We start from the raw sequence: 26,131 nt of genomic DNA on the forward strand, positions 1-26,131 counted from the left end.
GATCCCCCCACACACAGGATGATGCCCCTACAGACCACCACCCATGCACTGTATGATCCCCCCACACACAATAGTAAAACATATGACAGAGCTGACAGGTGAAAGTACTCTGAACGTTCTGCCTAGTATGAAGAAGTCTTTACATTGCTTTGGTCTTCAGAAAAATGGCCACCGGCTACCAGTCGCGCCCTCACATACTGTGGTAAAGCTCTAGCGCTGGGAACTTCACATGCGTGTGACGTCATCAGGAAGTGCGGGAAGGAACAGTTACCAAGGAGACGGCGGTTGAATGATGGAGACGGAAGAAGCCGCTGCGAGAGTCTTGCAGGTGAGCAACAAGGAATCCTCCATAACGGGAAGTGTAGAAGGCGCAGGATTACCGTCTGTAGGGCATGTGGGCAGATCTGAGCTCCACACACTGCTCGGTGAGGTTACATAGGGGAATCGCCCACAACACTGGGGGTCAGAAGGATGGGGCCATTATAGAGCAGAACGTGAAAAGAAGAAGGAATGAATATTATTTCTCACGAGTCAGTGAAAACGCCCGAGATATGGGACAGAGGATGAGAAGTCTGATTATACTGCCTCCTTGTGGCTGTGTGGGGAATGGGACAGTACTAAGGAAAGCAGTGATGGGACACCGTGCTGGATCACCTTCATTTTCAGGCTCGGTGAGGTAACAGATGCCAATCCTGCTCCCTTTAAAGCAGGCCCGGATTCATAATGCCCGCTGGGCTGGCGGCTCTGAGCTACAAAATGGGCCGCCGGCCCTTCAAATCTTCTGCACAGGCCCTGGTGCGCGCGCACGTGGCTGCGGCCCTTATCAGTGCGGGCAAGCAGGAGCGCGCACCAGGGCCTGTGCTGCAGTATGAAAAGCCCGCCCCTGCGGCGCGCACAGAACGCCTGCCTGAGCCTCACTCTGACAAGTACCAGCATTGGAGAACAGGGCTCTCCTCACCGGCGCTGGGCAGGGAAGTGGGCGCAGCCTGGTGTGTCCGGTGCCTGATGTCAGCACTGTGCATCTAAACTTGTACAGTGCCAGCGGCCCTGTATGACCGTGTGTGGCTGTGCGCGTGTGTAGGGCTCACCTCACCAGTGCCCCCGGCCAGCAGGAGAGAGAAGATGAGCACAGGGCCGGCGGAGGCAGGAGCTCTCCGATAATCCCCTAGTGAGGAGCAGGACCAGGCTCACCTCTTGGTATGTTCACACAGGATCCCCACTGTCTGCAGCCTCAAACTTCACACAGATGAGGTCAGTGGGGTCATCGGCTCCAGCGTCAGCCGATCTGTATGTAAGGTCCGTCTGTAGCAATAACTCAATGAGTGTCACTTAGAGACTGTCATCAGCCGCCCCTGCACCCCAGAGGAGAGTGTGTGTATGAGGTATTGTGTGTGTGTGTGATGCTGCGTGTCTGTGAGCTGCATGCTTGTGTGATGTTGTGAGCGCTGCGTGTGTGTGAGCTGCGTGTGTGTGTGAGCTGCGTGTGCGAGCTGCATGTGTGTGTGAGCTGTTATGACCCCAATGGCAGAGGGTCTCAGAAATAATTACTAAGTCTGCAAACACAAAAAACCAGCTCATAGGGCAGTGGTAACTGAGCTGACCATATATCTAATCCTAGCACCACAAATAGCAGCAGCCGGGGAACGTGCCTACGTTGGTTCTAGACGTCTCGCGCCAGCTGGAGAACTAACTAACCCTAGAAGGGAAAAGAAAGACCTTTCTTGCCTCCAGAGAAAAGACCCCAAAAGTTGGATACAAGCCCCCAACAAATAATAACGGTGAGGTAAGAGGAAAAGACAAACGTAAGAATGAGCTAGGTATTTAGCAAAGAGAGGCCCACTAGCTAATAGCAGAATATAGTAAGATGACTTATATGGTCAGCAAAAACCCTATCAAAATATCCACGCTGGATATTCAAGAACCCCCGAACCGTCTAACGGCCCGGGGGGAGAACACCAGCCCCCTAGAGCTTCCAGTAAAGTCAGGAATCACATTTAGTACAAGCTGGACCAAAAATAAGAGCAAAGCAAATAACCAAAAAACAAAGAAGCAGGACTTAGCTTAATTTTGCACGAACCAGCAGACAGGAGCAAACAGAAAGGATCTGATTACAACGATGCCAGGCACTGGACTAAGGATCCAGGAAGTTTATATAGCAACACCCCTGGACTAACGACCCAGGTGGGTGCCAAACTGAGGAAAGACAATCCCAGAGTCATATCACTAGTAACCACAAGAGGGAGCCAAAAAGTCTAATTCACAACAGTACCCCCCCCTTAAGGAGGGGTCACCGAACCCTCACCAAGACCACCAGGGCGATCAGGATGAGCAGCGTGAAAGGCACGAACTAAATCGGCCGCATGCACATCAGAAGCAACCACCCAGGAATTATCCTCCTGACCATAGCCCTTCCACTTGACCAGATACTGAAGCCTCCGTCTGGAGAGACGAGAATCCAAGATCTTCTCCACCACGTACTCCAACTCGCCCTCAACCAACACCGGAGCAGGAGGCTCAACAGAAGGAACCACAGGTACAACGTACCGCCGCAACAAAGACCTATGGAACACGTTGTGAATGGCAAACGACACCGGAAGATCCAAGCGAAAGGACACAGGATTAAGGATTTCCAAAATCTTGTAAGGACCGATGAAGCGAGGCTTAAATTTAGGAGAGGAGACCTTCATAGGAACAAATCGAGAAGACAGCCATACCAAATCCCCAACACGAAGTTGGGGACCCACACCGCGGCGGCGGTTGGCAAAACGCTGAGCCTTCTCCTGTGACAACTTTAAGTTGTCCACCACATGATTCCAGATCTGCTGCAACCTATCCACCACAGAATCTACCCCAGGACAGTCAGAAGGCTCCACATGTCCCGAGGAAAAACGAGGATGGAAACCAGAGTTGCAGAAAAATGGCGAAACCAAAGTAGCGGAACTAGCCCGATTATTAAGGGCAAACTCAGCCAACGGCAAGAAGGTCACCCAATCATCCTGATCTGCCGAAACAAAACACCTCAAATAAGCCTCCAGAGTCTGATTAGTTCGCTCCGTTTGTCCATTAGTCTGAGGATGAAAGGCAGACGAAAACGACAAATCAATGCCCATCCTAGCACAAAAGGATCGCCAGAACCTGGAAACAAACTGGGATCCTCTGTCAGACACAATATTCTCAGGAATGCCGTGTAAACGAACCACATTCTGAAAGAACACAGGAACCAGATCGGAAGAGGAAGGCAGCTTAGGCAAAGGCACCAAGTGGACCATTTTAGAAAAGCGATCACATACCACCCAGATGACAGACATGCCCTGAGACACCGGGAGATCTGAAATGAAATCCATGGAAATGTGTGTCCAAGGCCTCTTCGGGACAGGCAAGGGCAAGAGCAACCCGCTGGCACGAGAACAGCAAGGCTTAGCTCGAGCACAAGTCCCACAGGACTGCACAAATGACCGCACATCCCGTGACAAGGAAGGCCACCAAAAGGACCTAGCCACCAGATCTCTGGTGCCAAAAATTCCCGGATGCCCTGCCAACACCGAGGAATGAACCTCGGAAATGACTCTGCTGGTCCACTTATCAGGAACAAACAGTCTGTCAGGTGGACAAGAGTCAGGTCTACCAGCGTGAAATCTCTGCAACACACGTCGCAAATCAGGAGAAATGGCCGACAAGATAACTCCCTCTAAGAATACCAACTGGTTCTGCGACTCCAGGAGAGTCAGGCACAAAGCTCCTTGAAAGAGCATCAGCCTTCACATTCTTTGAACCTGGTAAATACGAGACCACAAAGTCAAAACGGGAGAAAAACAATGACCAGCGGGCCTGTCTAGGATTCAGGCGTTTAGCAGACTCGAGATACATCAAATTTTTGTGATCAGTCAAGACCACCACACGATGCTTAGCACCCTCGAGCCAATGACGCCACTCCTCAAATGCCCACTTCATGGCCAGCAACTCCCGATTGCCAACATCATAATTCCGCTCAGCAGGCGAAAACTTCCTAGAGAAGAAAGCACATGGTCTCATTACCGAGCAACCAGGGCCTCTCTGCGACAAAACGGCCCCTGCCCCAATCTCAGAAGCATCCACTTCGACCTGAAAGGGAAGTGAGACATCAGGCTGGCACAAAACAGGCGCCGAAGTAAACCGGCGCTTCAACTCTTGGAACGCCTCCACGGCTGCAGGAGCCCAGTTAGCAACATCAGAACCTTTCTTGGTCATATCCGTCAAAGGTTTAACAACGCTAGAAAAATTAGCGATAAAACGACGGTAGAAGTTAGCAAAACCCAAGAACTTCTGAAGACTCTTAACTGACGTGGGTTGAGTCCAATCATGAATAGCTCGGACCTTGACTGGGTCCATCTCCACAGCAGAAGGGGAAAAAATAAACCCCAAAAAGGGAACCTTCTGTACTCCAAAGAGACACTTTGAGCCCTTAACAAACAAAGCATTCTCACGCAAAACCTGAAACACCATCCTGACCTGCTCCACATGTGAGTCCCAATCTTCAGAGAAAACCAGAATATCATCCAGATAAATAATCATAAATTTATCCAGATACTTCCGGAAAATATCATGCATAAAGGGCTGAAACACTGAGGGAGCATTAGAGAGCCCAAAAGGCATCACCAAGTACTCAAAATGACCTTCGGGCGTATTAAATGCTGTCTTCCATTCATCTCCTTGCTTAATGCGCACAAGGTTGTACGCACCACGAAGATCTATCTTGGTGAACCACTTGGCACCTTTAATCCGGGCAAACAAGTCCGACAACAGAGGCAAAGGATACTGAAATTTAACAGTGATTTTATTCAGAAGCCGATAGTCAATACAAGGTCTCAAAGATCCGTCCTTCTTGGCCACAAAAAAGAATCCCGCACCAAGAGGGGAAGAGGATGGACGGATATGCCCCTTCTCCAGAGACTCCTTGATATACGAACGCATTGCGGCATGCTCAGGTACAGACAGATTAAATAGTCTTCCCTTAGGAAATTTACTACCTGGAATCAAATCTATGGCGCAGTCACAGTCCCTATGAGGAGGCAGAGCACTGGACCTGGACTCGCTGAATACATCCTGATAATCAGACAAATACTCAGGAACTTCCGAAGGAGTAGAGGAAGCAATAGACACCGGCGGGGAATCAGCATGAGTTCCCTGACAGCCCCAACTTGACACAGACATTGCCTTCCAATCCAAGACTGGATTGTGGGTCTGTAACCATGGCAGACCCAAAACGACCAAATCATGCATTTTATGCAGAACAAGAAAACGAATCACCTCCCGATGTTCAGGAGTCATGCACATGGTTACCTGCGTCCAAAACTGCGGTTTATTTTCCGCCAATGGCGTAGCATCAATACCTCTAAGAGGAATAGGATTTACCAACGGTTCAAGAACAAAACCACAGCGCTTGGCAAATGACAGATCCATAAGACTCAGGGCAGCACCTGAATCCACAAACGCCATAACAGGGTAAGAAGACAATGAGCAAATTAAAGTCACAGACAAAATAAATTTAGGTTGCAAATTACCAATGGCGACAGGACTAACAACCCTTGTTAGGCGTTTAGAGCATGCTGATATAACATGTGTAAAATCACCACAGTAAAAACACAACCCATTCTGACGTCTATGATTTTTCCGCTCATTTCTAGTCTGAATCCTATCACATTGCATTAAATCAGGTGTTTGTTCAGACAACACCACCAGAGGATTAGCGGTTTTGCGCTCCCGCAAACGCCGGTCAATTTGAATAGCCAGCGCCATGGAATCATTCAGACTTGTAGGAATGGGGAAACCCACCATCACATTCTTAATGGCTTCAGAAAGGCCATTTCTGAAATTTGCGGCCAGAGCACACTCATTCCACTGAGTAAGCACGGACCATTTCCGAAATTTTTGGCAATACACTTCAGCTTCATCCTGGCCCTGAGAAATAGCCAGCAAGGTTTTTTCTGCCTGAACTTCAAGATTGGGTTCCTCGTAAAGCAATCCGAGCGCCAGAAAAAACGCATCAATATTTGCCAATGCCGGATCTCCTGGCGCTAGCGAGAAAGCCCAAACCTGAGGGTCGCCCCGTAAAAAAGAGATAACAATTTTAACTTGCTGAGCTGAATCTCCAGATGAACGGGGTCTCAGAGATAGAAACAATTTACAATTATTCCTGAAATTCCTAAACTTAAATCGGTCTCCAGAAAACAGTTCAGGAATAGGTATTTTAGGTTCAGACATTGGACTACTGGTAACAAAATCTTGTATGCCCTGCACACGAGCAGCAAGCTGGTCTACACTTGTAATCAAGGTCTGGACATTCATGTCTGCAGCAAGCACAAGCCACTCAGAGGTAAAGGGGAGGAAGAGAGGAAAAAAAAAAAAAAACTCAGAATTTCCTTTCTTATTATCCCACTTCTGCAATGCATTAAACATTCAATGTTGGCGTGGCATACTGTTATGACCCCAATGGCAGAGGGTCTCAGAAATAATTACTAAGTCTGCAAACACAAAAAAAACAGCTCATAGGGCAGTGGTAACTGAGCTGACCATATATCTAATCCTAGCACCACAAATAGCAGCAGCCGGGGAACGTGCCTACGTTGGTTCTAGATGTCTCGCGCCAGACGGAGAACTAACTAACCCTAGAAGGGAAAAGAAAGACCTTTCTTGCCTCCAGAGAAAAGACCCCAAAAGTTGGATACAAGCCCCCAACAAATAATAACGGTGAGGTAAGAGGAAAAGACAAACGTAAGAATGAGCTAGGTATTTAGCAAAGAGAGGCTCACTAGCTAATAGCAGAATATAGTAAGATGACTTATATGGTCAGCAAAAACCCTATCAAAATATCCACGCTGGATATTCAAGAACCCCCGAACCGTCTAACGGCCCGGGGGGAGAACACCAGCCCCCTAGAGCTTCCAGCAAAGTCAGGAATCACATTTAGTACAAGCTGGACCAAAAATAAGAGCAAAGCAAATAACCAAAAAACAAAGAAGCAGGACTTGGCTTAATTTTGCACGAACCAGCAGACAGGAGCAAACAGAAAGGATCTGATTACAACGATGCCAGGCACTGGACTAAGGATCCAGGAAGTTTATATAGCAACACCCCTGGACTAACGACCCAGGTGGGTGCCAAACTGAGGAAAGACAATCCCAGAGTCATATCACTAGTAACCACAAGAGGGAGCCAAAAAGTCTAATTCACAACAGTGAGCTGCGTGTGTGTGTGAGCTGCGTGTGTGTGAGCTGCGTGTGTGTGTGTGAGCTGCGTGTGTGTGTGAGCTGCGTGTGTGTGTGAGCTGCGTGTGTGTGTGAGCTGCGTGTGTGTGTGTGAGCTGCGTGTGTGTGTGAGCTGCGTGTGTGTGTGTGAGCGCTGCGTGTGGGTGTGTGTGAGCGCTGCGTGTGGGTGTGTGTGAGCTGCGTGTGTGTGTGTGAGCTGCGTGCGTGTGAGCTGCGTGCGTGTGTGTGAGCTGCGTGCGTGTGTGTGAGCTGCGTGCGTGTGTGTGAGCTGCGTGCGTGTGTGTGAGCTGCGTGCGTGTGTGTGAGCTGCGTGCGTGTCTGTGAGCTGCGTGCGTGTCTGTGAGCTGCGTGTGTCTGTGAGCTGCATGCTTGTGTGATGTTGAGTGCTGCATGTGCGCGTGTGAGCTGCTGCGCGTGTGAGAGCTGCTGCGCGCGCCTGTGATGCTGCTGCGCGCGCCTGTGATGCTGCTGCGCGTGCGTCTCATGAAACCCTGAATGAACAGCACCAGTATTGGATCTTGATGAATTAGGGCCTTAGTAGCTGCTGTCTGGCCTTAAAGAGGTTGTCCACTATTGGGACAACCCCGTCTGAATTCCTAGGTTCCCCCAGAACAATAATGTCATCTATAGTCCCCTACATTGCTGGTGCCATTCCACCAGTGTCGGCACTGGACTTCATTGTTATGTCACGTAATCCCTGTAGACAATCAGCGCTGGCTGTGCTTTCCTCTCCTATGGACATAATTGATAATTGATTGGAGGAAGTGAAAGGGCAGCTAAAGCTCTTCCTCTATATGTCTGATTTGTCGTCTGGAGAGCACAACCAACGCTGATTGTCCACAGGGATTACGTAGCAATATCACGTGATACCCGGGAGATCCAGTGCTGACTCTGCTGGAGCGGCGCAGTATTGGAGGTGACTATAGGTGATATTATTTATTATTATACTGGGAAAAACATAGGGATTCAAAAGGGGTTACACCTGTGAAGGGAATTTGTCATGTCAAAAATGCTATTAACCTGCAGATATGGGTGTAATCTACAGGTTAATAGCATTTTAAAGGTGCCCTGCTGCCTGGAGGAAATTAACTTTATTTCTCCCATTTTCAGTTATAGAGGCGTGCCTTCAGTCACCGCTCAGTACATAGTGAGCGGTGGCTGTAACTGTGCACCATCACTGACTGACAGCCTGCTCAGTACATATTGAGCAGCGGCTTTAACCATGCACCATCTCTGACTGACAGCCGGCTCAGTACATGGTGAGCAGCGGCTTTAACCGTGCACCATATCTGACTGACAGCCGGCTCAGTACATAGTGATTGGTGGCTTTAACCGTGCACCATATCTGACTGACAGCCGGCTCAGTACATAGTGATTGGTGGCTGTAACCGTGCACCATCTCTGACTGACAGCCGGCTCAGTACATAGTGAGTGGCGGCTGTAACCGTGCACCATCTCTGACTGACAGCCGGCTCAGTACATAGTGATCGGTGGCTGTAACCGTGCACCATCTCTGACTGATAGCCTGCTCAGTGCATAGTGAGTGGCGGCTGTAACCATGCACCATCTCTGACTGACAGCCTGCTCAGTGCATAGTGAGTGGTGGCGGTAACCGTGCACCATCTCTGACTGACAGTCGGCTCAGTACATAGTGAGTGACGGCTGTAATCGTGCACCATCTTTGACTGACAGCCGGCTCAGTGCATAGTGAGTGGCGGCTGTAACCGTGCACCATCTCTGACAGCCTGCTCAGTGCATAGTGAGTGGCGGCTGTAATCGTGCACCATCACTGACTGACAGCTAGCTCAGTACATAGTGAGCGACGGCTGTAATCGTGCACCATCACTGACTGACAGCCGACTCTGTACTGATGCACCGCTGAGCCGGTTGTCAGTCAGTTCCGGCGGTTATGTATTGAATGGTGGCTATGTATTGAGTGGTGACTGAAGGTGCAGCGGCTGCTCCTATATAGCTGAAAACTGGAGGCCTCTGGGACGAATATAGTTCAAATTAACCCCATCCATATCTGTAGGGTTAATAGCATGTGACCAGTTCGCTTTAAAGTGGTTGTGCCCCCAATGTGTCAACTAAAATACAAGTGTGCTTGCTTCAGGACCAGCGCAGATGTCTTGACATTGTTTATGGCACAAGAGCAGCCCGTTATCATCAATGTTCTCTGATCGTCTGCAGCCAGGGCCGGACTGGGACTAAAATTCAGCCCTGGCATTTGAAGTTACACAGGCCCACTTGTCACATGGTGACTGTATAATATCTTTGTACACTTGTAGGTTACAAGAAGTGAGGGGAGTGTAACATGACTATATAACATATAATCACAGCTGTATCCAGCATTACAGCTCAGTCCTATTTATTGCTTTTAGTTGCAGTACCAAGAAAAGCCGCTACTTTACCTACATAACTGGATCTCGTTGATAATGAAGGGATGAGACGACCAAAGGCTATGGAACCTCATTCTGATGCTCCATAAACTTTGCCTACAGCCACTTTTGGTTCCACTGTGTAGCACGAGACCCGGTGACTCTGAAGAGCAGTGATATCAGTAACGTCACCGCTCTTCAGATATTCCGGGTCTTGCGCTGAGCTCGGCGACTGTGAAGAGCGGTATTGTTACTACCATCACCGCTCTTCAGAGTCGCTGGGTCTCGCCATGTCGGGGCTAGTAGTGGGGGTGTCTGATAGACACCTCTCCATTACTTACACCAGGGATTGATAGCAGCTGACATTACGCAGCTGACACCAACCCTAAAAATCATTACACATACCAGAATTAATTGCTCTGGCAGCTGGGAAAAGCAGTAGAGTTAGCGCTATTCCCAGGCGCCGGGTGCTAACTACAACTGTCACCATCCTTGCCTGTTCTCCCTGTGAAGCATTTCTGCTGTATTTACATGCGCTGATCTCAGGCCGCTAAACGAGTGTGATCGACTATACTGAAGTCGTTCTCTTATTTCCCGGCCTCTTTACACCAACTGAGAAAAAATTAAGGGAACAGAACAATCACAATTAGATCAATCTATCCCCATACGGTATCATGTCATCAGTAGCACATCTACAGATTACACTGGCAATGTGCTGCTGAGAACAAGGATTTCTGTTCCCACATAAACAATCCAATCACTCGATGAATAGGCAGCATTTTGCTTGTTTAGTATAATACACCCCATAGTCCTCCATATATTATAATGTGCACCTCAGTCCTCCATATACAGGTCCTTCTCAAAAAATTAGCATATAGTGTTAAATTTCATTATTTACCATAATGTAATGATTACAATTAAACTTTCATATATTATAGATTCATTATCCACCAACTGAAATTTGTCAGGTCTTTTATTGTTTTAATACTGATGATTTTGGCATACAACTCCTGAAAACCCAAAAAACCTGTCTCAATAAATTAGCATATCAAGAAAAGGTTCTCTAAACGACCTATTACCCTAATCTTCTGAATCAACTAATTAACTCTAAACACATGCAAAAGATACCTGAGGCTTTTAAAAACTCCCTGCCTGGTTCATTACTCAAAACCCCCATCATGGGTAAGACTAGCGACCTGACAGATGTCAAGAAGGCCATCATTGACACCCTCAAGCAAGAGGGTAAGACCCAGAAAGAAATTTCTCAACAAATAGGCTGTTCCCAGAGTGCTGTATCAAGGCACCTCAATGGTAAGTCTGTTGGAAGGAAACAATGTGGCAGAAAACGCTGTACAACGAGAAGAGGTGACCGGACCCTGAGGAAGATTGTGGAGAAGGACCGATTCCAGACCTTGGGGAACCTGAGGAAGCAGTGGACTGAGTCTGGTGTGGAAACATCCAGAGCCACCGTGCACAGGCGTGTGCAGGAAATGGGCTACAGGTGCCGCATTCCCCAGGTAAAGCCACTTTTGAACCATAAACAGCGGCAGAAGCGCCTGACCTGGGCTACAGAGAAGCAGCACTGGACTGTTGCTAAGTGGTCCCAAGTACTTTTTTCTGATGAAAGCAAATTTTGCATGTCATTCGGAAATCAAGGTGCCAGAGTCTGGAGGAAGACTGGGGAGAAGGAAATGCCAAAATGCCTGAAGTCCAGTGTCAAGTACCCACAGTCAGTGATGGTGTGGGGTGCCATGTCAGCTGCTGGTGTTGGTCCACTGTGTTTCATCAAGGGCAGGGTCAATGCAGCTAGCTATCAGGAGATTTTGGAGCACTTCATGCTTCCATCGGCTGAAATGCTTTATGGAGATGAAGATTTCATTTTTCAGCACGACCTGGCACCTGCTCACAGTGCCAAAACCACTGGTAAATGGTTTACTGACCATGGTATTACTGTGCTCAATTGGCCTGCCAACTCTCCTGACCTGAACCCCATAGAGAATCTGTGGGATATTGTGAAGAGAAAGTTGAGAGACGCAAGACCCAACACTCTGGATGAGCTTAAGGCCGCTATTGAAGCATCCTGGGCCTCCATAACATCTCAGCAGTGTCACAGGCTGATTGCCTCCATGCCACGCCGCATTGAAGCAGTCATTTCTGCCAAAGGATTCCCGACCAAGTATTGAGTGCATAACTGAACATTATTATTTGATGGTTTTTTTGTTTGTTATTAAAAAACACTTTTATTTGATTGGACGGGTGAAATATGCTAATTTATTGAGACAGGTTTTTGGGGTTTTCAGGAGTTGTATGCCAAAATCATCAGTATTAAAACAATAAAAGACCTGACAAATTTCAGTTGGTGGATAATGAATCTATAATATATGAAAGTTTAATTGTAATCATTACATTATGGTAAATAATGAAATTTAACACTATATGCTAATTTTTTGAGAAGGACCTGTAGTATAATACACTCCTCAGTCCTCCATATAGTATAATACACTCCTCAGTCCTCCATATAGTATATTACACTCCTCAGTCCTCCATATAGTATAATACATTCCTCAGTCCTCCATATAGTGTAATACACTCCTCAGTCCTCCATATAGTATATATTATTATACACTCCACATAGTCCTCCATCTACTATATAATTGTCTAAGGGTCACTTCCGGCTTTCTGTCCTTCTGTCTTTCTTTCTGTCACGGATATTCATTGGTCGCGGCCTCTATCTGTCATGGAATCCAAGTCGCTGATTGGTCGTGGCAAAACGCCTACGACCATTGCCACGACCAATCAGCGACGCTCACAGTCCGGAAGAAAATGGCCGCTCCTTACTCCCCGCACTCCTTACTCCCCGCACTCACTGCCCGGCGCCCGCATACTCCCCTCCGGTTACCGCTCACACACAGGGTTAATGCCGGCGGTAACGGACCGCGTTATGCCGCGGGTAACGCACTCCGTAACCGCTGCTATTAACCCTGTGTGTCCCCAATTTTTTACTATTGAGGCAGCCTATGCGGCATCAATAGTAAAAGAAATGTAATGTTAAAAATAATAAAAAAACAAAAAACCTGCTATACTCACACTCCGTAGTCCGCCGAGCCGCTCGCGCCGGACGCCATCTTCCGTTCCCTGCGATGCATTGCGAAATTACCCAGAAGACTTAGCGGTCTCGTGAGACCGCTAAGTCTTCTGGGTAATTTCGCAATGCATCCTGGGAACGGAAGATGGCGGTAGCCGCACGAGCGGCTCCGCGGAGCTTCGGTGGATCCCAAGCGTCGGTACCCGCTTAATGGATCCAGGCGCCAACGGAAGGTGAGTATATAACTATTTTTTATTTTAATTCTTTTTTTTTTTTTAACAGGGATATCGTGCCCACATTGCTATATACGTGGGCTGCGCAATATACAACGTGTGCTGTGCTATATACTACGTGGGCTGCGCAATATACTACGTGGGCTGCGCAATATACTACGTGGGCTGCGCAATATACTACGTGGGCTGCGCAATATACTACGTGGGCTGCGCAATATACGTGAACTGCGCAATATACTACGTGGGCTGCGCAATGTACTACGTGGGCTGCGCAATGTACTACGTGGGCTGCGCAATGTACTACGTGGGCTGCGCAATGTACTACGTGGGCTGCGCAATGTACTACGTGGGCTGCGCAATGTACTACGTGGGCTGCGCAACGTACAACGTGGGCTGCGCTGTTGTGAACTCTGTGTTCAGGCTCCCTCTTGTGGTCACTGGTGGTATGGTGTGACTTTTGCTTTGGGCTCCCCCTGGTGGCTTTGCCTGTTATCCTGCTGGTCTCTGGCTATCTGCTGGTTCGTTATCCTCTGGGAGGTTCCTATATAGCTCTGTTTTACTTCCACTTGTTGCCGGCTGTCGATGTAATCAGTGCTGCTCAGATTCCTTCTGACTACCTTGCTCCCAGTCCATCCAGGATAAGCTAAGTTTTGTTTGCTCATTTTTTGATCAGTGTTTATCATGTTTTCTGTTCCAGCTTGCTAAAATGTAATTCCCTCGCTTGCTGGTTGCTCTAGTGGGCTGAGTTTCTCCCCACACACCGTTAGTTGGTGTGTGGGTTCTTGAAATCTCAGGATGGATATTTTGTAAGGGTTTTTTATTGATCGCATAGACCCCTGCTCTATTTTCTGCTTTCTAGTACTAGTGGGCCTCTTTTGCTGAATCTGATTTCATCCCTATGTATGTGCCTTCTTCTTACTTCACCGTTAATATTTGTTGGGGGCTTCTATATCTTTGGGGATTATTTCTCTGGAGGCAAGCGAGGTCTTTCTTTCTCTTTAGGGGTAGCTAGTTCCTCAGGCTGGCTCGAGACGTCTAGGAATTTGTTAGGCACGTTCACCGGCTACCTCTAGTTGTTTTGGATAGGTTCAGATTTGCGATCAGTCCAGTTACCATCTCCCTAGAGCTCGTCCTTAGTTTAATCACTTGCTGATCTATTTGTGATCCTCAGCCACTAGGGATCATAACAGTACAGCCGGCCGCAAAGTGTTAATTGCATGGCAGAAGCAGGAGAAAAGAAGCCTTGAGAAATTTTTTTTTTTTTTTTTTCTTGTTGCCGTGTGTCTAGCTGCTGTGCTAGCTTCTCTCCTCCTCTTAATCTTGGTGTGCCTCTGAGTTCAGCTGCTGACATGGATGTCCAGAGCTTGGCTTCCAGTCTGGATCATCTTGCTGCTAGAGTTCAAAGTATTCAGGATTTTGTTGTTCACAGTCCTATGTCTGAGCCTAGGATACCTATTCCGGAGTTGTTTTCTGGAGATAGATCTAGGTTCCTAAATTTTAAGAACAATTGTAAGTTGTTTCTTTCTTTGAAACCTCGTTCCTCTGGTGATGCCGTTCAGCAAGTTAGGATTATTATTTCCTTTTTGCGTGGTGACCCTCAAGATTGGGCCTTCGCATTGGCGCCAGGGGATCCTGCATTGCTCAGTGTGGATGCGTTTTTTCTGGCCCTTGGATTGCTCTATGAGGAACCTAATCTTGAGAACCAGGCTGAAAAAGCGTTATTGGCCCTCTCGCAGGGGCAAGATGATGCAGAGGTGTACTGCCAGAAATTTCGGAAATGGTCGGTGCTTACTCAGTGGAATGAGTGTGCCCTGGCTGCAAATTTCAGAGAAGGTCTTTCTGAAGCCATTAAGAATGTCATGGTGGGGTTCCCTACGCCTGCAGGTCTGAATGAGTCAATGACTCTGGCCATTCAGATTGATCGGCGGTTGCGGGAGCGCAAACCTGTGCACCATTTGGCGGTGTCTTCTGAACAGACACCTGAATCTATGCAATGTGACAGAATTCTGACCAGAAGTGAACGGCAAAATTATAGACTGCAAAATGGGTTGTGCTTTTACTGTGTTGACTCAGCTCATGTTATCTCAACATGCTCTAAGCGCAAAAAAAAGGTTGATAAATCTGTCACCATTGGTACTGTACAGCCTAAGTTCATTTTGTCTGTTACCCTGATTTGTTCCCTGTCATCTTACCCGGTTAATGCCTTTGTAGATTCAGGTGCTGCCCTGAGTCTGATGGATTGGTCATTTGCCAGGCGCTGTGGTTTTGATTTGGAGCCTTTAAAATTCCCTATTCCACTAAGGGGAATTGACTCTACGCCATTGGCTACGAATAGACCTCAGTACTGGACACAAGTGACCATGTGCATGACTCCTGTTCATCAGGAGGTGATTCGCTTTCTTGTATTGCATAATTTGCATGATGTTGTCGTGTTGGGTCTACCATGGTTGCAGACTCATAATCCAGTCCTGGATTGGAAAGCTATGTCTGTGTCAAGTTGGGGTTGTCAGGGAATTCATGGTGACGCTCCTGTGGTGTCAATTGCTTCGTCCACTCCTTCTGAAGTCCCTACGTTTTTGTCAGACTACCAGGATGTATTTGAGGAGCCCAAACTCAATTCTCTACCTCCTCATAGGGACTGTGATTGTGCTATAAATTTGATTCCTGGTAGTAAGTTTCCTAAGGGACGACTTTTCAATTTATCTGTGCCGGAGCATGCTGCCATGCGGAGTTATATAAAGGAGTCTTTGGAGAAAGGACATATTCGCTCGTCCTCTTCCCCTCTTGGTGCGGGATTCTTTTTTGTGGCTAAGAAGGATGGTTCCCTGAGACCTTGTATTGATTATCGCCTTTTGAATAAAATCATGGTCAAATTTCAGTATCCTTTGCCATTGTTAACTGATTTGTTTGCTCGCATTAGGGGGTCTAGTTGGTTCACCAAGATAGATCTTCGTGGTGCGTATAACCTTGTGCGTATAAAACAGGGTGATGAATGGAAAACTGCATTTAATACGCCTGAAGGCCATTTTGAGTACCTGGTGATGCCTTTTGGACTTTCTAATGCTCCTTCAGTCTTTCAGTCCTTTATGCACGACATCTTCCGTGAATATCTGGATAAGTTTATGATTGTGTATCTGGATGATATTCTGTTTTTTTCGGATGATAGGGAGTCTCATGTTAAGCAGGTCAGGATGGTCTTTCAGGTCCTGCGTGACAATGCTTTATTTGTGAAGGGCTCAAAATGTCTTTTTGGAGTCCAGAAGATTTCTTTTTTGGGTTTCATTTTTTCTCCTTCTACTATTGAGATGGACCCAGTCAAGGTTCAGGCTATTCATGACTGGACGCAGCCTACATCGGTTAAGAGTCTTCAGAAGTTCTTGGGTTTTGCTAATTTTTACCGTCGCTTCATAGCTAATTTTTCTGGTGTTGTTAAGCCTTTGACGGATTTGACCAAGAAAGGTTCTGATGTGACTAATTGGTCCTCTGCGGCTGTGGAGGCCTTTCGGGAGCTGAAGCGCCGGTTTTCTTCGGCTCCGGTCTTATGTCAGCCAGATGTCTCACTTCCCTTCCAGGTGGAGGTTGATGCTTCCGAGATTGGAGCGGGGGCTGTTTTGTCGCAGAGAAGCTCCGATGACTCTGTGATGAAGCCATGTGCTTTCTTTTCAAGAAAGTTTTCGCCTGCCGAGCGGAATTATGATGTCGGTAATCGGGAGTTGTTGGCTATGAAGTGGGCAATGGAGGAGTGGCGACATTGGCTCGATCGAGGGAGCTAAGCATTGTGTGGTGGTCTTGACTGATATCAAGAATTTGATTTATCTCGAGTCGGCCAAGCGGCTGAATCCCAGACAGGCTCGTTGGTCGTTGTTTTTCTCTCGTTTTGATTTCGTGGTTTCGTACCTGCCTGGTTCGAAGAATGTGAAGGCTGATGCTCTTTCTAGGAGTTTTGTGCCTGACTCTCCTGGAGATTCAGAGCCGGCTGGTATTCTTAGAGAAGGGGTGATTTTGTCTGCCATCTCCCCAGATTTGCGACGTGTGCTGCAAGAGTTTCAGGCGGATAGACCTGATCGCTGTCCACCGGAGAGACTGTTTGTCCCGGATAGATGGACCAACGGAGTCATCTCCGAGGTTCATTCTTCGGTGTTGGCGGGCCATCCTGGAATATTTGGTACCAGAGACTTGGTGGCCAGGTCTTTTTGGTGGCCTTCCTTGTCGCGGGATGTGCGTTCCTTTGTGCAGTCTTGTGGAATTTGTGCTCGGGCTAAGCCTTGCTGTTCTCGAGCCAGTGGTTTGCTGTTACCTTTGCCTGTCCCGAACAGGCCTTGGACGCACATTTCCATGGATTTTATTTCAGATCTCCCTGTCTCTCAGAGAATGTCTGTCATCTGGGTGGTGTGTGATCGTTTTTCTAAGATGGTCCATTTGGTGCCCTTGCCTAAGTTGCCTTCCTCCTCCGAGTTGGTTCCAATGTTTTTTCAAAATGTGGTTCGTTTGCACGGGATTCCTGAGAACATTGTTTCTGACAGAGGATCCCAGTTTGTGTCTAGATTTTGGCGGACCTTTTGTGCTAAATTGGGCATTGATTTGTCTTTTTCGTCGGCCTTCCATCCTCAGACGAATGGCCAAACCGAGCGAACTAATCAGACCTTGGAGACTTATTTAAGATGTTTTGTTTCTGCTGATCAGGACGACTGGGTTACTTTTTTGCCGTTGGCCGAGTTTGCCCTTAATAATCGGGCTAGTTCTGCTACTTTGGTTTCTCCTTTCTTTTGTAATTCGGGGTTTCATCCTCGTTTTTCCTCGGGTCAGGTGGAGCCTTCTGACTGTCCTGGAGTGGATGTTGTGGTTGATAGGTTGTATCAGATTTGGAATCATGTGGTGGACAATTTGAAGCTGTCTCAAGAGAAGGCTCAGCTCTTTGCCAACCGCTGTCGCTGTGTGGGTCCCCGACTTTGCGTTGGGGACTTGGTGTGGTTGTCTTCTCGCTTCGTTCCTATGAAGGTCTCCTCTCCTAAGTTCAAGCCTCGGTTTATCGGTCCTTATAAGATTCTGGAAGTCCTTGGCCCTGTGTCATTTCGTCTGGACCTCCCAGCATCATTTGCTATTCATAATGTGTTCCATCGCTCGTTGTTGCGGAGGTATGTGGTGCCTGTGGTTCCTCCGGTTGAGCCTCCTGCCCCGGTGCTGGTTGAGGGAGAATTGGAATACGTGGTGGAGAAGATCTTGGATTCTCGTATTTCTAGACGGAGGCTCCAGTATTTGGTTAAATGGAAGGGCTATGGTCAGGAGGATAATTCTTGGGTTGTCGCCTCTGATGTTCATGCAGCCGATTTGGTTCGTGCCTTCCATGTGTCTCATCCTTATCGCCCTGGTGGTTTTCATGAGGGTTCGGTGACCCCTCCTCAAGGGGGGGGTACTGTTGTGAACTCTGTGTTCAGGCTCCCTCTTGTGGTCACTGGTGGTATGGTGTGACTTTTGCTTTGGGCTCCCCCTGGTGGCTTTGCCTGTTATCCTGCTGGTCTCTGGCTATCTGCTGGTTCGTTATCCTCTGGGAGGTTCCTATATAGCTGTTTTACTTCCACTTGTTGCCGGCTGTCGATGTAATCAGTGCTACTCAGATTCCTTCTGACTACCTTGCTCCCAGTCCATCCAGGATAAGCTAAGTTTTGTTTGCTCATTTTTTGATCAGCAGTGTTTATCATGTTTTCTGTTCCAGCTTGCTAAAATGTAATTCCCTCGCTTGCTGGTTGCTCTAGTGGGCTGAGTTTCTCCCCACACACCGTTAGTTGGTGTGTGGGTTCTTGAAATCTCAGGATGGATATTTTGTAAGGGTTTTTTATTGATCGCATAGACCCCTGCTCTATTTTCTGCTTTCTAGTACTAGTGGGCCTCTTTTGCTGAATCTGATTTCATCCCTATGTATGTGCCTTCTTCTTACTTCACCGTTAATATTTGTTGGGGGCTTCTATATCTTTGGGGATTATTTCTCTGGAGGCAAGCGAGGTCTTTCTTTCTCTTTAGGGGTAGCTAGTTCCTCAGGCTGGCTCGAGACGTCTAGGAATTTGTTAGGCACGTTCACCGGCTACCTCTAGTTGTTTTGGATAGGTTCAGATTTGCGATCAGTCCAGTTACCATCTCCCTAGAGCTCGTCCTTAGTTTAATCACTTGCTGATCTATTTGTGATCCTCAGCCACTAGGGATCATAACACTGCGCAACGTACAACGTGGGCTGCGCAATATACTACGTGGGCTGCGCAATATACTACGTGGGCTGCGCAATATACTACGTGGGCTGCGCAATGTACTACGTGGGCTGCGCAATGTACTACGTGGGCTGCGCAGTATACTACGTGGGCTGCGCAGTATACAACGTGGGCTGCGCAATATACAACGTGGGCTGCGCAATATACAACGTGGGCTGCGCAATATACAACGTGGGCTGCGCAATATACAACGTGGGCTGCGCAATATACAACGTGGGCTGCGCAATATACAACGTGGGCTGCGCAATGTACTGCGTTGGCTGCGAAATGTACTACGTGGGCTGCGCAGTGGGCTGCGCAATGTACTGCGTGGGCTGCGCAATATACAACGTGGGTTGCGCAATGTACTACGTGGGCTGCGCAATGTACTACGTGGGCTGCGCAATATACAACGTGGGCTGCGCAATGTGCTACGTGGGCTGCGCAATGTGCTACGTGGGCTGCGCAATGTGCTACGTGGGCTGCGCAATGTGCTACGTGGGCTGCGCAATGTCCTACGTGGGCTGCGCAATGTACTACGTGGGCTGCGCAATGTACTACGTGGGCTGCGCAATGTACTGTGTGGGCTGCGCTGCATTACATTCTATGGGGGCTGTGCTGCATTACATTCTATGGGGGCTGTGCTGCATTACATTCTATGGGGGCTGTGCTGCATTACATTCTATGGGATAATTAAATCCCATAACGAGAACAATAATCCTCCTGTATCAGTTCATCTCCATGTGGAGGAACTATTGATATAGGAGTTAACAATACCAATATAGGACACTCCAACAACAATGCATTAAATTCATGGAAAAAAGGGGAGTTCGAATCCAAAATAATATAAAAATAGAATCTATTTTATTTTTGACAAGTATCAATTCATAACATCATATATCAAATATTCTACAATTTACAACATGTTCAGCAAGGCAACAACCGGTACCAGACCTGTGTGACCTACCACATACTGCTCAGTATATGTACTAAAGTGCTTTGTGCCTACCTCAGAATATCAAGGGGAACAGAAACTACCTAGGACCTAGTAATCACAGATGTCTCATGTCTCATAATCCTTAGTAGAAGGTGTCTCCTTTAATAAATTAACCCATAGTTATAGAGAAGCCCCAGGTATGGTTTCTTACCCATGTGGCAGATGTGGGATGGTCACACAGTACAGCCCCAACGCGCATCCATGTAGTACAATTCACTTCCCATAGTATAATGCACACCATAGTTCTTCATATAGTATAATGTATTCCCCATAGTCCTCGATACAGTATAATGCAGCACACACATATAGTATAATGATGCGTCATCAGACTAGGAGCATTCAAAAGGGGCTGTCTTCTAGTGGACAATCCCTATAATGTAGGTACGAAACGTTTTGTCTGATCAGTGCTGTATTTTTAGTATGGTCTGCAGTGTGGTAATAGTCTGTAGCCGTCTGTATTGAACTGTTGTCTATTCACACTATGGCCACTGCAGGTTTACATGTTTCAAGGTCATTGGTGTAACAAGTAAAGCAAAAGTTGGCACAACCTGCCAGTGTTCTACAATTTGGGTGAGGACATTCATTGTATGTGGGCTGGTGAATTTTTTTTGTGCCCGGGCTGCTTTTTGGTCCCAGTCCGGCCCTGCTTTAAACGTCTGGTGATCAATATCAGACTGATGGGGTCCGACACCCCCACTGATCATCTGGTGTAAACTTTGTCACTATTGAACAGAGTTGCTCTGCACGTACAGACTAGAAGCTGCTCTGCGGTACTCGGCAGCGGCCACCACACATGCTTACATCCTGTTTGGATCGCCTCATACTGCAGGCTTTGTAGTAGTGGTGAGAGGGACCTAAGATGCCGCAATTTTCCTTCAGCAGAAGGCCGGTGATAATCTAGTTGCACCCGACACAGATCATGGGTGGCGGTGCCTATTTCTCAGTGCCAACAACACTTTTTCTGGTCTCTTAAAGGCACACATCCGGGGTTTTCTGGTCCGCCGGAAGCTGCAGAGGGTGCATCAGGAATATTTAGAGGTAGTGCGAGAGATAGAAGGAGAAGACATTGCCCTCAACCCAGGAAATTGCCTCCTATCCATCCCACAGTTTATTACATTGGTGAGTATTAATATTTTTATCTGAATTTACTCCTGCTTTATTTGGTTTCATTTTTAATTCTCAATTTTTAACCCCAGGGTAGAACAAGCAAACCAAGTTGTGGTGAGCAGAAAAGGAAGGATGACCCTATTGAAACTCTAGACACAACAGACGACATCTCTTTTATTATTCAGAAAGCTAAATCAGAAAGGAAAGACAGCTTTCCAGATACTGTTAGCCCAAAAATTCCCAACTATGTTACCCAGACTGATGCTCCAGTACGAGAGGCCTGCTATAAAGAGACTGATGCGCCAGTACGAGAGGCCTGCTATAAAGAGACTGATGCGCCAGTACGAGAGGCCTGCTATAAAGAGACTGATGCTCCAGTACGAGAGGCCTGCTATAAAGAGACTGATGCTCCAGTACGAGAGGCCTGCTATAAAGAGACTGATGCTCCAGTACGAGAGGCCTGCTATAAAGAGACTGATGCTCCAGTACGAGTGGCCTGCTATAAAGAGACTAATGCTCCAGTACGAGAGGCCTGCTATAAAGAGACTGATGCTCCAGTTCGAGAGGCCAGACATACAGGGACTGATGCTCCAGTACGAGAGGCTAGATATAGAGGGACTGATGCTCCAGTACGAGAGGCTAGATATAGAGGGACTGATGCTCCAGTACGAGAGGCCTGCTATAAAGAGACTGATGCTCCAGTACGAGAGGCCAGACATACAGGGACTGATGCTCCAGTACGAGAGGCTAGATATAGAGGGACTGATGCTCCAGTACGAGAGGCTAGATATAGAGGGACTGATGCTCCAGTACAAGAGGCCAGCCATGCAGGGACTGATGCTCCAGTACGAGAGGCCAGCCATACAGATCACATAGAAAGGGAGTACTCAGCTCAGCTGGAAATGTGGCATGAAAATGAGGTCTTGCTAAGGACGTCTAAATGTGATATGGGGCGCTCCTTACCCCATTCTGACATTATAATGAGCTCCTTTCAAAGTCCGGAGCAGAGAACAGACTGTTCATCATGGTGTGAAGAAAATGTGAATCTAGGTAAGAAGGAATGGCTCAAGATTTGTTTTTGTCTGAAAGATAAAACTGATCATCATTTGCAATCCATCCATATGTATGGACACAAATGAAGGATTTTTCGGACTATAAGACGCACTGGACCATAAGACGCACTCCAAATTTTCAGAAGGAAAATAGGGGGAAAAAATGTGTCAAATGGGGGTCCGTGCTCAGATTCATGCAAATGCATACATAAACACTTATACGTATACACAACACATCTGAGAAACGCACATGAGCTACCTCCATTCTAGAGCACAGAATTCTTTCTTTCTTCAGGGTTGAGAAAACCACTCAAGGTAAAAAAAAAAAGGGGGGGGGGGTGGTAGCTGTGTCTTCCCCTAGGGGCTGTACATCAGATACATAAGTTGGGCATTACTGATAGAAACTATATGTGATAATGTCTGAATGTATTGTATTATTATTTAGCCGGGTGTGTTGTTTTAACTCACAGCATATCTTTTTAATTTTTTTGTACTTTATTCTAGAGATTACCACTAAGACTGCAAATGAACTAAAAAAGCTCAGAAGTCATTTAGCGATGGAGATGTTATGGGTGCAACAAGCAATCGCCAGTAGAAAGAATGTAAGTAGCTAATTTGTTCTGCAGAGTGCTTCCAGTAATACTGGTGTCCTGTATCTACTTAGTTTTCTATTAAGCTCTATTATGTAAACTTGGGTCATATGTCGTGTCTCTGCCTATGATGTGGACCGCATGCCTGTCATTATGATCCTACTGTGAAAGCAAGCGTTTAGCTGCCCTGCTATGTATAGCACAAACAATCAGACAGTCGCACCCCTGGACAAAATTACTGTTATTGTGAACAGTTCAGCAAATTGAAGATGAAATGATCTCTAAAAGGCTTAAAGTTAAGGATGACACATTTCCTTTGTATTTTAGGCAAAATATATACATATTTTTCCACGTAAAATGTAAAGGAAATGTGCCATCTCTAACTTTAGGCCTTTTAGAGATCATTCTATCTCCTACTTGCTTAACTGTTCACGATAAGACAGTAATTTTGACCAGGGGTGTCCAAACTTTTATATGGCACTGTATGTGTGTGTATGTGTATATACACCGTATATACTCGAGTATAAGCCGAGATTCTCAGTCCAAAAGAATGGGCTGAAAGTGCCCCTCTCTGCTTATACTCGAGTCATGGAAGGCGGGGGGGTCGGCGGGTGAGGGGGAGCGACGCCTGTCAAATACTCTCCTCCTCCCGGCGCTCCTGACGCGGTCCCTGCGGCAGCTTCAAGTTCTTCCCCTCTTAAGCAGTCACGTGGTACTGCTCATTAAAGTTATGAATATGGACTCCACGCCCATAGGGGTGGAGCCGCATATTCATTACTGTAATGAGCAGTACCATGTGACCGCTCACTACAGGAAGAAGCTGCCGCGCCGTACACCGTGGGACATGCAGGAACCACGTCAGGAGCGCCGGGAGTGGGTGAGTATATTTACCTTCCCTCGTTCCACCGAAGCTCCGTCTTCCCGTCCTCTTGCTGTGACTGTTCAGGTCAGAGGGCGCGATGACGTATTACTGTGCGCGCCACCCTCTGCCTGAACAGTCAGTGTGGAGAGACGGGACGCTGAGGAGCAGCGACGAGAGGTTAATATGTGATTTTTTTTAATTTTTTTTTAGTGCAGCAGCAGCAGCATTACATGAGGCACAATGCTATATGGAGCGTCTGTGGGGCCATAAAGAACTGCATGGAGCATTACATAGGGCATTATACGGAGCATTATATGGGGCCATAACTGCATGGAGCATTATATGGGGCATCTATGGGGCCATAATTGCATGGAGCATTATATGGGGCATTATATGGGGCCATAACTGCATGGAGCATTATATGGGGCCATAACTGCATGGAGCATTATATGGGGCATCTATGGGGCCATAACTGCATGGAGCATTATATGGGGCATCTATGGGGCCATAACTGCATGGAGTATTATATGGGGCATCTATGGGGCCATAACTGCATGGGGCATCTATGGGGCCATAACTGCATGGGGCATTATATGGGGCCATAACTGCATGGAGCATTATATGGAGCATCTATGGGGCCATAACTGCATGGAGCATTATATGGGGCATATATGGGGCCATAACTGCATGGAAAATTATATGGGGCATCTATGGGGCCATAACTGCATGGGGCTTCTATGGGGCCATAACTGCATGGGGCATTATATGGGGCCATAACTGCATGGAGCATTATATGGAGCATCTATGGGGCCATAACTGCATGGAGCATTATATGGGGCATATATGGGGCCATAACTGCATGGAGCATTATATGGGGCCATAACTGCATGGAGCATTATATGGGGCCATAACTGCATGGGGCATTATATGGGGCCATAACTGCATGGGGCATTATATGGGGCCATAACTGCATGGGGCATTATATGGGGCCATAACTGCATGGAACATTATATGGGGCATCTATGGGGCCATAACTGCATGGGGCATTATATGGGGCCATAACTGCATGGAGCATTATATGGGGCATCTTATGGGGCCATAATGAACTGCATGGAACATTATATGGAGCATCTTATGGGGCCATAAAGAACTGCATGGAACATTATATGGGGCATATTTGTATATGGAGCATCTTATGGGGACATAATGAACTGTATGGAGCATTATATGGGGCTCCTGATTCAATATGAATATTTAAAAACACTTAACCTACTGATGTCTCAATTAATTTTACTTTTATTGGTATCTATTTTTATTTTTGACATTTACCGGTAGCTGCTGCATTTTCCACCCTAAGCTTATACTCGAGTCTATATATATATATATATCTCATAATGCTTACCCTTTTTCTGTAGATGATGCAATGACATTTTTTTGTTTTTATCTCCACAGTATCTTATGGTAAGACAGAAGTTGGGAGCCTGTGATTGATTTTCTGCGATTCAGAAATTAGTTTGATGCCAGATATGTACCAGGAACTTGACACATCAAGACCATAGTTATAACATTTTTGATGGATCATCCTCCATTGTGTCCTTGACTATATTTTTGAGGATAGTCACTGCTGTCTTTTTTGTTGTTGAAATAACAGTGGACATTTGACATATTTAATAATGGTTGTTGCCAAATATAAGTAATAAACCTAATTTATTGTTCATGTCTGTTTCTAGCCTTTTCAGTATTTAAAAAAGCATCACACGGAATAAGTTTAGTTTATTTTGTGTATGAGACATTAACCCCTTCCTGACATGCGCCGTATATTTACAGCACCACGGGAGCTGCGTTCCCTCAAACTGCCGTGTATATACGGCCTCACACTGAGCATCGCTTCGATCGAGTGCAAGTGTCAGCTCTTGAGAGCTGACACCCTGCAGAGACGCCCACAGTCCTTGCTAGCACCGAGCGCGGGCTTTTAACCCCTGTGATGCTGCTGTGAGAGCGACATCGTGGGGCATTGCAGAGGGAGGGAGCTCCCTCTGTGCTCCCATCACAACGTGATGCGATCACGTTATGCCAATAGTCTCTATGGGGACCCTGGGCTGAAAGATGGCCACGGGGTCACCCAGGGACAGTGGGCTATCAGCTCATGCTCAAAGCATGAGCTGACAAGCCTCCTCCCTGCATTTCAGACGCTTCTCTAATGCTCTGCAGTGCAGAACCATTGCAGACTACAATGCAAAAAAGTTAATAAAAATGTTAAAGATATAAAAAAAAAAATAAAATCACAAAATAAAGAAAACATATTAATCCAATAAATACATTTATTTTTGTAAAAAAAAAATAG

The 26,131-nt window shown here is 46.9% G+C and overlaps 1 protein-coding gene and 1 long non-coding RNA gene across 3 annotated transcripts in view; one reads left to right on the top strand and one right to left on the bottom strand.

The window, feature by feature from the left end:
* LOC143816072 (uncharacterized) overlaps nucleotides 1–187 on the bottom strand; it is an 84,048-nt gene extending 83,861 nt beyond the window's left edge. Inside the window, exon 1 of the long non-coding RNA XR_013223882.1 lies at nucleotides 144–187. This is a non-coding gene — a long non-coding RNA (uncharacterized LOC143816072). The remainder of the gene's footprint in view (nucleotides 1–143) is intronic.
* On the top strand, nucleotides 171–25,504 carry IQCC (IQ motif containing C). Of its 2 annotated transcripts, none has more exons than XM_077296026.1 (5): nucleotides 171–328; nucleotides 21,152–21,295; nucleotides 21,373–22,333; nucleotides 22,840–22,937; nucleotides 25,240–25,504. In XM_077296026.1, exons 1-5 carry the CDS (start codon nucleotides 290–292, stop codon nucleotides 25,276–25,278), a joined length of 1,281 nt encoding a protein of 426 aa, XP_077152141.1. In that variant the 5' UTR covers nucleotides 171–289; the 3' UTR covers nucleotides 25,279–25,504. The 2 variants fall into 2 exon arrangements, with proteins under 2 accessions (XP_077152141.1, XP_077152142.1); XM_077296027.1 differs by lacking the exon at nucleotides 171–328 and adding an exon at nucleotides 331–425.
* Nucleotides 25,505–26,131: the final 627 nt, after the last annotated feature.

This window comes from Ranitomeya variabilis, chromosome 3, assembly GCF_051348905.1.
Source record: "Ranitomeya variabilis isolate aRanVar5 chromosome 3, aRanVar5.hap1, whole genome shotgun sequence".
NCBI lineage: Eukaryota > Metazoa > Chordata > Amphibia > Anura > Dendrobatidae > Ranitomeya > Ranitomeya variabilis.

What these genes read in the sequence shown, in the direction of transcription:
- IQCC (XM_077296026.1), top strand. Translation starts at nt 290, where the DNA reads ATGATGGAGACGGAAGAAGCCGCTGCGAGAGTCTTGCAG. An exon ending in TGAAGAAAATGTGAATCTAG is followed by an intron (nt 22,334 to 22,839) that starts GTAAGAAGGAAT and finishes ACTTTATTCTAG; the next exon opens with AGATTACCACTAAGACTGCA. An exon ending in CAATCGCCAGTAGAAAGAAT is followed by an intron (nt 22,938 to 25,239) that starts GTAAGTAGCTAA and finishes TTATCTCCACAG; the next exon opens with TATCTTATGGTAAGACAGAA.